This window comes from Lithobates pipiens, unplaced genomic scaffold, assembly GCF_037356315.1.
Source record: "Lithobates pipiens isolate NorthernLeopardFrog02 unplaced genomic scaffold, aLitPip1_a1.2 Scaffold_1, whole genome shotgun sequence".
In the NCBI taxonomy this organism is placed as follows: Eukaryota; Metazoa; Chordata; class Amphibia; order Anura; family Ranidae; genus Lithobates; species Lithobates pipiens.
Genome location: NW_027507685.1, coordinates 91,073,256 through 91,086,472, shown reverse-complemented (window position 1 = coordinate 91,086,472; position 13,217 = coordinate 91,073,256). Strand labels below are relative to the sequence as shown.

Below are 13,217 nucleotides of genomic sequence, written 5' to 3'. Positions count from 1 at the left end.
TGTTTAGAGAATGTGGACATGATAAAAATGATGATCAGAGACTGCAGACATGATACAAGAGATGGTCAGAGAGGACATTTTGGAGGCTGTGTATATAGAAATATTCAGCGAGAGGACATTTTAAAGGCTGTGTATATATTATATTCAGCGAGAGGACATTTTGGAGGCTGTGTATGTATTAATATTCGGTGAGAGGACAATTTAGAGGCTATGGGAGCTATTTACTAAGGCAAATCCACTTTGCACTACAAGTACAAAGTGCACTTGGAAGTACAGTCGCTGTAGATCCGAGGGGGACATGCAAGGAAAATTAAAAAAACTGTATTTTAGCTTGCACATGATTGGATGATAAAATCAGCAGAGCTTCCCCTCATTTCAGATCTACCCCTTGGATCTACAGCGACTGCATTTCCAAGCACACTTTCAGTGCAATTTCAAGTGCACTTTGCACTTGTAGTTTGCACTTGTAGTGCAAAGTGGATTTGCCTTTTGGGAATAATCCCCTTTGCATATAGAAATATTAGGTGAGAGGACATTTTGGAGGCTTTGTATATAGAAATACTCAGTGAGAGGACAATTTGGAGACTGTGTATAGAGAAATATTTAGTGAGAGGACATTTTGGAGGCTGTGTATTTATTATATTCAGTGAGATGACATTTTAGAGGCTGTGTATATATTATATTTGGTGAGAGGACATTTTGAAGGCTCTGTATGTAGAAATATTTGGTGAGAGGACATTTTGGAGGCATTGTATGTAGAAACATTCAGTGATAGGACATTTTGGAGGCTGTGTATATTTTAATATTCGGTGAGAGGACATTTTAGAGGCTGTGTATATAGAAATATTTGGTGAGAGGAAATTCTGGAGGCTGTGTATATAGAAATATTTGGTAAGAGGACATTGTGGAGGCTGTGTATATATTATGTTCAGTGAGAGGACATTTTGAAGGCTGTGTATGTATTAATATTTGGTGAGAGGACATTTTGGAGGCTCTGTATGTAGAAACATTCAGTGAGAGGACATTTTGGAGGCTCTGTATATATTTTAATATTCGGTGAGAGGACATTTTAGAGGCTGTGTATATATTACATTCTGTGAGAGGACATTTTGGAGGATGTGTATGTAGAAACATTCTGTGAGAGGACATTTTGTAGGCTCTGTATTTAGAAACATTCAGTGAGAGGACATTTTGGAGGCTGTGTATGTATGAATGTTCGGTGGGAGGACATTTTAGAGGCAGTGTATATATGTGGGGACAGGACATTTTGGAGGCTCTGTATGTAAAAATATTGAGTGATAGGACATTTTGGAGGATGTGTATGTAGAAATATTCAGTGACAGGACATTTTGGAGGCTCTGTATGTAGAAATATTCAGTGATAGGACATTTTGGAGGCTCTGTATGTAGAAACATTCGGTAAGAGGACATTTTGGAGGCTGTATATGTATGAATGTTCGTGGCAGGACATTTTAGAGGCAGTGTATATATTATATTCGGTGACAGGACATTTTGGAGGATGTGTATGTAGAAACATTCTGTGAGAGGACATTTTTGAGGCTCTGTATTTAGAAACATTCGGTGAGAGGACATTTTGGAGGCTGTGTATGTATGAATGTTCGGTGGGAGAACATTTTAGAGGCAGTGTATATATTATATTTGGTGACAGGACATTTTGGAGGATGTGTATGTAGAAACATTCTGTGAGAGGACATTTTTGAGGCTCTGTGTTTAGAAACATTCGGTGAGAGGACATTTTGGAGACTGTGTATGTATGAATGTTCGGTGGGAGGACATTTTAGAGACAGTGTATATATTTGGTGAAAGGACATTTTGGAGGCTCTGTATGTGTGAATATTTGGTGACAGGACATTTTGGAGGCTGTGTATGTATGAATATTTGGTGACAGGACATTTTGGAGGCTGTGTATGTATGAATATTTGGTAACAGGACATTTTGGAGACTGTGTATGTATGAATGTTCGGTGGGAGGACATTTTAGAGACAGTGTATATATTTGGTGAAAGGACATTTTGGAGGCTCTGAATGTATGAATATTTGGCGACAAGACATTTTGGAGGCTGTGTATGTATGCATATTTGGTGACAGGACATTTTGGAGGCTGTGTATGTACGAATATTTGGTGACAGGACATTTTGGAGGCTGTGTATGTATGAATATTTGGTAACAGGATATTTTGGAGGCTGTATATGTTTGACTATTTGGTAACAGGACATTTTGGAGGCTGTGTATGTATGAATATTGGGTAACAGGACATTTTGGAGGCTGTGTATGTGGTAATGACATAGCAGGAGTTCCTGTGTTACATAAAGGCACCTCGGAGAATGTTGCTGTCAGTGGAGGACACACACACCTCAAAGATGGGGAGGACATTGTGAGGAGGACACTCCGCCCTATATAAGCTCTGTCACCTCAGAGTGAGACTTCATATCTCCTCGGAGTAGTCTGTATCTCCTTACACACAGTCTGTGTCCCCTCATTTCACCTCACAGCACCGGCCTCAGTCATCTCAGGCACGTCGTCCTTTCCTCTCTCGCCTGACACTCAGCCTGACAGAACTTTCCCTCCCTTATTCTCCCGCCATGTCTGAGGCGGATTGCCGCTCTCCTATCGGCCTGGATTGCTGCAGCTGCTGCCTGGACCTCGCCAACCAGGTAGAGCCGGAGGACAACAACAACCCGGCCAGCCCGACCTCCCCCGCCGGCCATTTGCGAGCCCTGAGGGAGCGGCTGGAGGTGCTGGAGGACCCGGACCGGCTGAACCGGATGATGAGGCAGGACTCCCTGGAGCCGGTCCTCCGGGACCCCAACTACCTGCTGGACCAGGGACTGTGCGACGGGACCATCGACCACACCATGCTGTCCATCCTCCTCTTCTTCCACAGGTGGGTCCATCTTCTCCTCCTTCTCCATCTTCTCCTCCTTCATCAACTCCAAACTTTTTTTCTGCCATTTTCAGTGTAGTGTAGACAGGTCCTCTTTACTCACATAGCAATGGCCGAAAGGCCTGGTATCCAATCTGCGGACCCAGGGCCATTTGATGACCCCCACCGCAGTCCAGAAAAGCGAACCAAAAATTGAGTCGGTAAACTAACTGCTTTTATTTTTTATAGTACAGTCACTTTCCGTTTTGTAAGCTGTAAACCTTAAACATCTTAAACACCTGTAAACATCAACGTTTGTGTCAATACGATTTTTCGAAAAGTTTGTTTGGAAAAAAAAATAAAAAATAAAAAAATGTGTGTGTGTGTGTGTGTGTGTGTGTGTGTGTGTGTTTTAAGTGAAATTGATCTGGGGAAAAAAAAAAAAAGACGATGTTTGATGTTGAAGAAGACTATCGGAGGAAAGTTGGGGGGATTCGGAGGAACTTTTCCAATACAACGATTGAGTCATCAAATGTTGAGTTTTATTTTTATTGAATTTTGATGTATGGCTGGGGATACGGTAAGAGGGTGTTCAACCAACATCCCCGTATTAACGTTCTTAGAACAATTCTTAAGCCCCCCTACACACTATCAGATTTTCTGATGAGTTTTTCCTTCATGTTTACCAAAACCATGTAGAGCAGTGATTCTCAATCAGGGTTCCGTGGAAGCCTAGGGTTCCTCCAGAGGTTGCTAGGGGTTACTTCAGCATTGGGCAATTTCTGCCTCTCAGATAAGTTCCCACTGACACCATTAATCTTTTTAGCTATCTGTAAGGAGGTAATTCCTCCCAATGACCACAAGTGTAAGGGCCATTCCTCTCACTGACCATCTAACTAATGTATCATGAGTTGTAGAGTTCTAATTTTTAGCAGTGGTTCCTCGAGACCGGAGAACTATTTCAAGGGTTCCTCTGTGTTGAAAAGGTCGAGAAAGGCTGATGTAGAGGAAGGGCCTGCCTGATTGCATACAAATTGAAACTCCTAAGGTTTGACCTCGTATTATATGGTTTTGGTAAATCTGAAGGGAAAAACTCAGCAGAAAAACGGATAGTGTGTATGGGGCTTTAGAATAGTCGAATGTTGTTCGAAAAGTACTTCAAGATTTTCAGCCGGCCACAGACACTTGGAAAAAATCGAAATGATCTTCACCATATCAGAGAATTTCCACCCTAGTGATTCTCAACCAGGGTTCCTCCAGAGGTTGTTAGGGGTTCCTTCAACATTGGCCCATTTCTGCCTCTCGAATAAGTTCCCACTTACACCATTGATCCTTTTTAGCTATCTGTAAGGAGGTAATTCTTCCCAATGACCACAAATGTAAGGACCATTCTTCCCACTGACCATCATGCTAATGTATCATGAGTTGTAGATTTCTAATTTTTAGCAGGGTTTCCTCCGAGACCTATTTCAAGGGTTCCTCTGTGTTGAAAGGGTTGAGAAAGGCTGTTTTCCTGTGTTTTTAGCTTTAAATAATCTTTTTTTTTTTTTTTTGATCCAGGTAAAACTTTATGCACGTTATACTTTTAACAATTTTGTTGTTTTTTTGTCAATTGACTTGCCTACTCATGTTTAGAACATTGTTCATTCCAATAAGATTTTCCAAGATGACCATTCCTTTTTCTTTCCCATGGAGAATTGGCTACCGATAGTTGAATTGAGCACTCTAACCATTATAAAATCGATTGATTTGTTCGGTTCTCTCAAATTTTTGTTCGATATTCTAAGGAACCGATCTGTGAATTCCCAGTCGGGGGCCTATCAATCATGTATAGTCAATGGCTACACATTCTGCCCATCTAATAAGTGATATGTAAATACCAGCAATGGACAGTCAGCAGCGCCTGCCGCCACCGATTACACAGTGGTTACATGTCAGCCTTGAATGGCCACTGGCATCCTAGCACCTAAGGCACTTGGCAGTCGGGGCCTATCAATCGTGTATAGCACCTATCAATGAGCGCCTAGAGGTGATTAAGTTCGCATTGTGTGCTATACAAGTATTTCATTCATTCATTCATTCATTCATAGTCAGCGGCTACACATTCTGCCCATGTAAGGAGTGATATGTAAATACCAGCGATGTGCAGTCATAATCGCCTGCCGCCACCGATTACACAGGATTGATGTTTACAGGTCAGCCTAAATGCCCGCCGGCATCCTAGAACCTAAAGCGCTTGGTGGTCTGGGCCTAGCAGTCATGTATAGTCAGCAGCTACATATTGTTGATACATAGGTTTGTTCCGAGGGGTGCTGAGACCTGTCCTTCATGCAGGTTCTCTTTGTGCCGATGAAGGTGGATGCAGGAGCATCGGCTACGCGGACACAGATGCATGTAACCGCATATCAAAATGCGATAGGTGGGTAGGATCGAGTGCATGGATCCGAATGTTCGCTGTCTGCTTGCAGATCTGTGTACCCACTCCTGCCTGCAGTCAAATTGTGACATTATTATTAATAATAATAATTTACTATTAATAATAATAATCATGATAATAACAATAAAAATAATGAATAATAATTAAATACTAATAATATTAATAATAATGTTATTATTAATTCCATGCGACCATTGTTGTTGTTGTTATTATTATTAATAATAATAATAATATTTAATTTATTTATTATTATTAGTTTCTTATTCATTATTTTATGATTATTATGATTATTTTTATTGTTGTTGTTATTATTCATTATAATTATTCATTCATCATTAATAATGAATAAAGAATAATAACAATATTAATAATAAAATATTATTATTATTATTATTCATGGTTTGTTGTTGTTATTATCATTATTATTATTATTATTATTATTCTTTTATTGTTGTGGTTTATCAATGAATAATAGTATTTGTAATAATATGAATTATAATAATCATAATAAAATAATGAATATTCAAGTGGTTGTAAAGGCTGAATTTTTTTTTTTTTTTACCTTCATGCAAAACCTGTGACTGTGTTGCTCTCCCCACAGTCCCCCCAATACTCACCTGAGCCAACCTCTCGATCCTGCGATGTGCACTAGAGTCTCGGCTGTCTTTGGCTGCCGTTGGCTACCACTTGCTGTTAATCACATCCAGTGGGCCAACGGGGAGAGAGGGGTGGCAGGGCCTATGTCTTATGGATGCATAGAGCAGGGCTCGGAAGCGAGCACGCACCAGTGCCCACATAGCAAGCGGCTTGCTATTGGGGCCACTGATCAAGGGGAAGGAACCAGGAGTGCCAGTGGGGGGCCCCGAAAAGAAGAGAAACGGGGCTGCTCTGTGCAAAAGCATTACACAGAGCAGGTATCACATGAAACCTTAACCCCCTTGGAGCCGACCGCACACAAATATGCAGCCCCTCGGTGCCTGGTCCTTGGCGCAGAGGGGGCGCATATTTGCGCAAATTGCTGTCCAAACAGCCGTGCCGAGAGCAGGTGCACTGCTCCCGACACAGTTACCGGCGCCTAACCAAAAGTTTTAGGATCGTGACAGTCAATCCTGGCTAAACCATGACAGCCAATCCCGGCCATCACATGCTCTTAAGCCCCACCCTGCCTCCTGGTGTAATAAACCTCCTAAGGGGCCGGGAGGTTGAAAAGGTTAATATCACTTTAATAAAAAATAATGGTATTAATTGTTATTATTATTCATGATTTATTATTATTAGTTACTTATTATACTTTTATTACTATTATTTATTATTATTATCATTAGTAGTAGAAATATTCATTATTTAATAATATTATTATTATTATTCATTACTTACTATTATTATTATACATAGTTGCATAGTAAGGTTGAATAAAGACACCAGTCCATCCAGTTCAACCTGAGTGAGTGTCTACAATTGTCCCTATCCCTGTACATTGCACACTCACATCGGTCCCTACCCTCAAGGATCCAACAAAACACGGTCCCCATTTATATACTAGGGCCAATTTGGGACAGAAGCCAATTAACCTACCTGCATGTCTTTGGAGTGTTGGAGGAAACCGAAGTACCCGGAGGAAACCCACGCAGGCACAGGGAGAACATGCAAACTCCAGTCATGTAGGGATTCAAACCAGGGACCCTTTTTACTGCTAGGTGAGGGTGCTAACCACTACACCACTGTGCCGCCCTAATTATCATTAATATCATTCATTACTTATTGTTATTCAATACTTACTATTATTTATTATTATTATGATTATCATTAGTAGTAGAAATATTCATTATTTATTAATAATAATAATAATAATAATAATATTATTATTATTATTCCTTGCTTATTATTTATTACTTACTATTATTATTATCATCATTAATATTATTCATTACTTATTATTTATTATTATTATGATTATCATTTGTAGTAGAAATATTCATTATTTAATATTATTATTCATTACTTACTATTATCATTATTAAAATTCATTACTTATTGTTATTCAATACTTATTATTATTATGATTATTATTATTATTAGTAGAAGTATAAATTATTAATATTTATTATTAGTAGTATAAGTATTTATTTTATTATTCAGGATTTATATAGCGCCAACAGTTTGTGCAGCTCTTTACAATGTACAGGGAGACACTACATAAGAGGGCCTTGCTCATAAGAGCTTACAATCTAAAAGTCTGTGCAGCCGCTTACGTTTGCATTCACCTGGGACAGACACAATAACAAAGAAAGTCCATGCACAGGATGGGTGTTACGGCCTGTCTGAACGCAGCTTTACGTGTCCGCCAATAGGATCCATGTACGCTGTACCACTTGTATTGCATGTAAACGCACACAAACGTTACATACGTACAGAGAACTAATAGCACAGAATTTTGCTGCCAGTGTTGTCAAATATTCCCCCAGCTTTATATATCTCTATCTTTATCTCTATCAGCAGCTGGTCAGCTTTTATATGTTAGCAAATATAACAAACGATCATGACAACTGATGTCTGCCGGTTCTGACCCTTCGAAGAAGAAAACGTCTACAGCTGTTAGGCGCATCCCCCCCCGCCTGCGAATGGCTGTTCGGATAAGAACAGTGTCTTCGGGACATGTTTTAGAAACAGAGCGACAGTGTGATATAGGATAAGACTGCGTTCATGTTAAGCAATCGATCAAAAAAAAGTAATCTATGTTGTGGAGAGGACACGCTGTCTCCATACGTGTCGTGTAGAGGAGGTAATCCTCCGTGTGTGATGAGGGATCATAAGATCAAAGCGGGATTAACAGACGACGGCGACTTTGTCAGGTTGTGCCGATCCTTCCTATCGCAGGTTCACTATGCAGGAGCCAGAACATCCAGAAGCTAAAGTGCAACTGCTGAGGGTCCCTTAACCTGGGGTCCATGGGAGGGTTTCAGGAGGGGTCCCTGAGGGTCAGCTAAAAATCAAATAAATAAATAAACATTTACAATCACTATACAGACCCCACTCTGGAGGAGGGGGTCCATAGCTTTCATCAGAGGCGGTCCATGACTCAAAAAGGTGAAGGACCACTGTGCTAACGATTTTTTCCTCATAGGTGGAGTTTGGTAGGTGGAGTCACCCTCTGGTTTCTAACATCACCCCGGGGGGGGGGGGGGGGGGGTGGTTGTGGCAATGAGCCGGTGTTGTAAAATTTCCTGCGACTCATGAAAACGGCTCACCCCGTCACTTCCGGTGTGGCTCCGTCACTGAAACAGCTGACGGCGGGCCTTTACCGCGCATGCGCCAATTCCCTGATATTAACAGCGCATGCGCAGGATATTTTATTTTAGCGGTGGAGAATTTTTTTTGACTCAAGTGGGTGGAGACTTGCGGGTGGGCGAAAACTTGTTCACTGGTCAACAAAAATTATGGCTTCAAGCTGTCATTAGCGCATGCGCGGGATATTTGTTCCCCGGTCGACAAAAATTATGGACTCAAGCGGGCGAAGACTTACTTGGAGGGAGAGATAGAGCGGAGCTTGGAGAGGGGGCAGGGCCCCGTACATAGCACTGACTACATATACAGTACATTGTTCTGTTAAAAATATGCCTCACTGTGCCAAAAAAAAGCCACCTCACTGTGCCCCACAAACACCGCCTCACTGTGCCCAGAAATCACTGCCTCACTGTGCCCCGCAAACGCTGCCTCATTGTGCCCAGAAATCGCCACCTCACTGCACCCAAAAAATGCAGTCTCACTGCGCCCAGAAATCGCCGCCTCACTGCGCCCAAAAAATGCAGTCTCACTGCGCCCAGAAATCGCCGCCTCACTGCGCCCAGAAATCGCCGCCCCCACTGCGCCCAAAAATGCCACCTCACTGTGCCCAGCAAACGCCGCCTCACTGCGCCCAAAAAAAATGCCGCCTCACCGTGCCCAGCGAACACCGCCTCACCGTGCCCAGCGAACACCGCCTCACCGTGCCCAGCGAACACCGCCTCACCGCGCCCAGCGAACACCGCCTCACCGCGCCCAGCGAACGCCGCCTCACCGTGCCCAGCAAACGCTGGCTTACCGTGCCCATCAAACGCAACCACTGTGCCCATAAATTGCCGCCACTGTGCTATCAAACACAGCCACTGTACCCATCAATTGCTGCCAGATTGTCAAGCTGTAGCTGTGCTCCCTGGGAAAATGCTGATCACCCATCTGTGCTGCTGGAGGGAGCCCAGACGGGCATAAATGAGGGACCTGCATGTCATGGTAAGTGAGACCATCCCATATCCCACTCCATCTTTCCCGAGAACAGGGACCCCCTTCCAACCCCCCCCCCCCCCCCCCCCCCAGGAGAGGGAACCCCTTCCCCCCCTCTGAGGACAGGGAAACCTTCTCCCCCTGGGGACAGGGGCCCCCTTCTCTCCTGGGGACAGGGGCCCCTTTCTCTCCTGGGGACAGGGATCCCATCTCCCCTGGGAACGGGGACTTCATTTCACCTAGGGACCCCATCTGCCCTAGGGATCAGGACCTCACCTCCCCTAAAGAACAGGAACCTGATCACCCTGTGTGTGCCAACCTCACTGCCCTGCCTGCCATGTGTCCTGTGTGAGGGCCCTCCTGTGACAGTTCTTATAAGGACTTCACCCCACTGTGTGATTCCCCCCCCCCTACATGACTGATCCCTCTGTGTCCAAAACTTACACGGGGAACCCCTCTGTTTGCTCCCCCTACATGTCTGCATACTCTGACCACCACCTGTACCATTTCCACATCCACTGACTGCCTCCTGTATCCTGTGCACCTGTTCCAACCACCTCTTGTACCACGTCTGCAGCCTCTAGCCACCTCCTGTGTCCTGTCTGCAATCTCGATCTCTTGTCTTTTAACGTGTCTGCAGTCTCTTAGGGGGAGTCTGGAGAGGAATCAAGAGTGAGAGCACCGCCAGGATTGGGATTACGCGAGGAGTCAGATGTGTATGGACTGTGGAGAAGAGACTATAGAATAAAAACCAGAACCACCAACCTGGAGCCGTCTAACTGAGCCCTACACGCTGCACTAGAGAGGAGGTCAGTGACAAGAGGGCACTGATATAAAGGTTTCCCATCATCTCAGTAACACCCCCCCCCCCCCCCCCCCCCCCCTAGTGTATTCACTCTGCGGAAGGTGGTCTCTGGTCACCAGAGTTCCCCCCCCCCCCCCCCCCCCACATAACATTTCCCGGCATTCCCCTTTACATCAGAGTCCGCAGGATTCTTCCCCAAGGCATAGGAAAATGCTACAGAGCATGATCTAAGGAGCAACTCTGATGTAAGGAGTGCTCTGGTCACCAGAGACCACCTTATATCAGAGTCCACTGCATTCCCATTTACATCAGAGTTCCCACTTACATCAGGGTCTGCAGCATTGCCCTTTGCATCAGGGTTCGCAGAGTTCCCCCCTGTTAGATTAGAAGGGATGGAGGCCCAGAGACATGTCCAGAGTACACAGAGGATACATGGGATAGTACATGGGATAGATTAGAAGGGATGGAGGCCCAGGGACATGTCTAGAGTACACAGAGGATACAGGGGATAGATTAGAAGGGATGTGGGGTGAAGTCCTTATAAGAGCTGTCACAGGAGGGCCCTCACACAGAACACATGGCAGGCAGGGCAGTGAGGTTGGCGCACACAGGGTGATCAGGTTCCTGTTCTTAGGGGAGGTGGGGTCCTGATCCCCAGGGCAGATGGGGTCCCTAGGTGAAATGAAGTCCCCGTTCCCAGGGGAGATGGAGTTCCTGTCCCCAAGAGAGAAGGGGGCCCCTGTCCCCAAGAGAGAAGGGGGCCCCTGTCCCCAAGAGAGAAGGGGGCCCCTGTCCCCAGGAGAGAAGGGTTTCCTGTTCTCAGTGAGGCGGTGTTCGCTGGGCACAGTGAGGCGTTTGGGCACAGTGAGGCGTTTGGGCACAGTGAGGCGTTTGTTGGGCACAGTGAGGTGGCGTTTGCTGGGCACAGTGAGGCGTTTGCTGGGCACAGTGAGGCGTTTGTTGGGCACAGTGAGGTGGCGTTTGCTGGGCACAGTGAGGGGCATTTTTTGGGCACAGTGAGGCGTTTGCTGGGCACAGTGAGGCGGCATTTTTTGGGCACAGTGAGGCGTTTGCTGGGCACAGTGAGGCGGCATTTTTTGGGCACAGTGAGGCGCTTGCTGGGAGCAGTGGGGCGGCATTTTTGGGCGCAGTGAGGCGTTTGCTGGGCGCAGTGAGGTGGCAATTTTTGGGCGCAGTGAGGTGACGTTTGCTGGGCGCAGTGAGGCGGCGATTTCTGGGCGCAGTGAGGCGGCATTTGCTGGGCACAGTGAGACTGCATCTTTTGGGCGCAGTGAGGCGGCGATTTCTGGGCATAGTGAGGCGGTATTTTTTGGGCGCAGTGAGGTGGCGATTTCTGGGCACGAGGCGGCGTTTGCGGGGCACAGTGAGGTGGCATTATCTGGGCGCAGTGAGGTGGCGATTTCTGGGCACAGTGAGGCGGCATTTGTGGGGCACAGTGAGGTGGCATTTTTTTGGCACAGTGGGCGTATTTATTGGCAGGTCAATGTACTGTAAATGTAGTCAGTGCTATGCACGGGGCCCCGCCCCCTCTCCAAGCTCCGCCCCCCTCTCCAAGCTCCGCTCTATCTCTCCCTCCCAGCCAGTCTCCGCCCGCTTGAGTCCATAATTTTTGTCGACCGGTAAACAAATATCCCGCGCATGCGCTAATAACAGCTTGAAGCCATAATTTTTCTTGACCAGTGAACAAAATCGTGGGGTGGGCGGGGCTGCTGCTGACGTTCTAACCATCTGTTCAGCTCCGCCCGCTCACCCGCAAGTCTCCGCCCACTTGAGTCTAAAATTTTTCTCCACCACTAAAATAAATATCCTGCGCATGCGCTGTTAATATCAGAGAATTGGCGCATGTGCGGTAAAGGCCCGCCGTCAGCTGTTTCAGTGACGGAGCCGCACCGGAAGTGACGGGGTGAGCTGTTTTCATGAATCGCAGGAAATTTTACAACACCGGCCCTGCTGAAATTCCTGGCTTTTTTTCCTAGCCACTGTGAAATGTTGGGTTTTTGTCAACCGAGTTTTGCAGCTACAGTCTGAACTTTTTAGGAAAGGAGCCATGAGGTGGAACTTTCACACAGAAGTCTATCTCGTCTGCTCCATCCATCCTAGCAGAGTTGGAACATTCTAGGAAAAGTTTTTGTTGTGGGGCCCTCTTAGGCGAGAGTGCGATAAAGAGACTGCCACTTCTGCTGCCTCCCGGGAAGTCCATATCATACGTCTCAGGATGCAGTCTTATTAACCACGTCCAGACTGGCGCACGCCGATATACGTTGGCAAAGTATCACGGCTGCGCAAAACACCATACACGTGCGTCGCTGCATCATCTGCAGGCTAGCGGGTGCACGCACGTGCCCACTGGTCCGATGTCCGCCGGTGGTCCGCGATCCTGGCACGGAGCGGCAAAACGGAAAGATGCCTATGTAAACAAGGCATTTCACTGTTCTGCCTAGCAACATGACAGGGATCTACTGCTCCCAGTGATCTGTCATGTTCTAGTGAGCCCACCCCCCCCCCACAGTTAGAACACGCTGAGGGAACACATTTAACCCCTTGATCGCCCCCTAGTGTTTAACCCCTTCCCTGCCAGTGACATTTACGCAGTAATCAGTGTATTTTTATAGCACGGTATAAATGTCAATGGTCCCAAAATAGTGTCAAGTGTTCCAATCTATCCGCCGCAATGTCGCAGTCGTGATAAAAATCGCCACCATTACTAATAAAAAAACAATTAATAATAAAAATGGCAAAAATCTATCCCCTATTTTGTAGACACTATAACTTTTGCGCAAACAAATCAATATATATACTTAATGCGATTTTT

The 13,217-nt window shown here is 45.5% G+C and overlaps 1 protein-coding gene across 3 annotated transcripts in view; it reads left to right on the top strand.

The window, feature by feature from the left end:
* The first annotated feature begins 2,349 nt into the window (after nt 1-2,349).
* LOC143946183 (TSC22 domain family protein 3-like) overlaps nt 2,350-13,217 on the top strand; it is a 112,689-nt gene continuing 101,821 nt past the window's right edge. For 2 of the 3 annotated variants that reach the window (XM_077465160.1, XM_077465161.1), the window contains exon 1: nt 2,350-2,903. In XM_077465160.1, coding sequence (XP_077321286.1) covers nt 2,602-2,903 — 302 coding nt within the window. In that variant the 5' untranslated portion in view covers nt 2,350-2,601. The remainder of the gene's footprint in view (nt 2,904-13,217) is intronic. The other variant, XM_077465157.1, reaches the window with a different exon arrangement.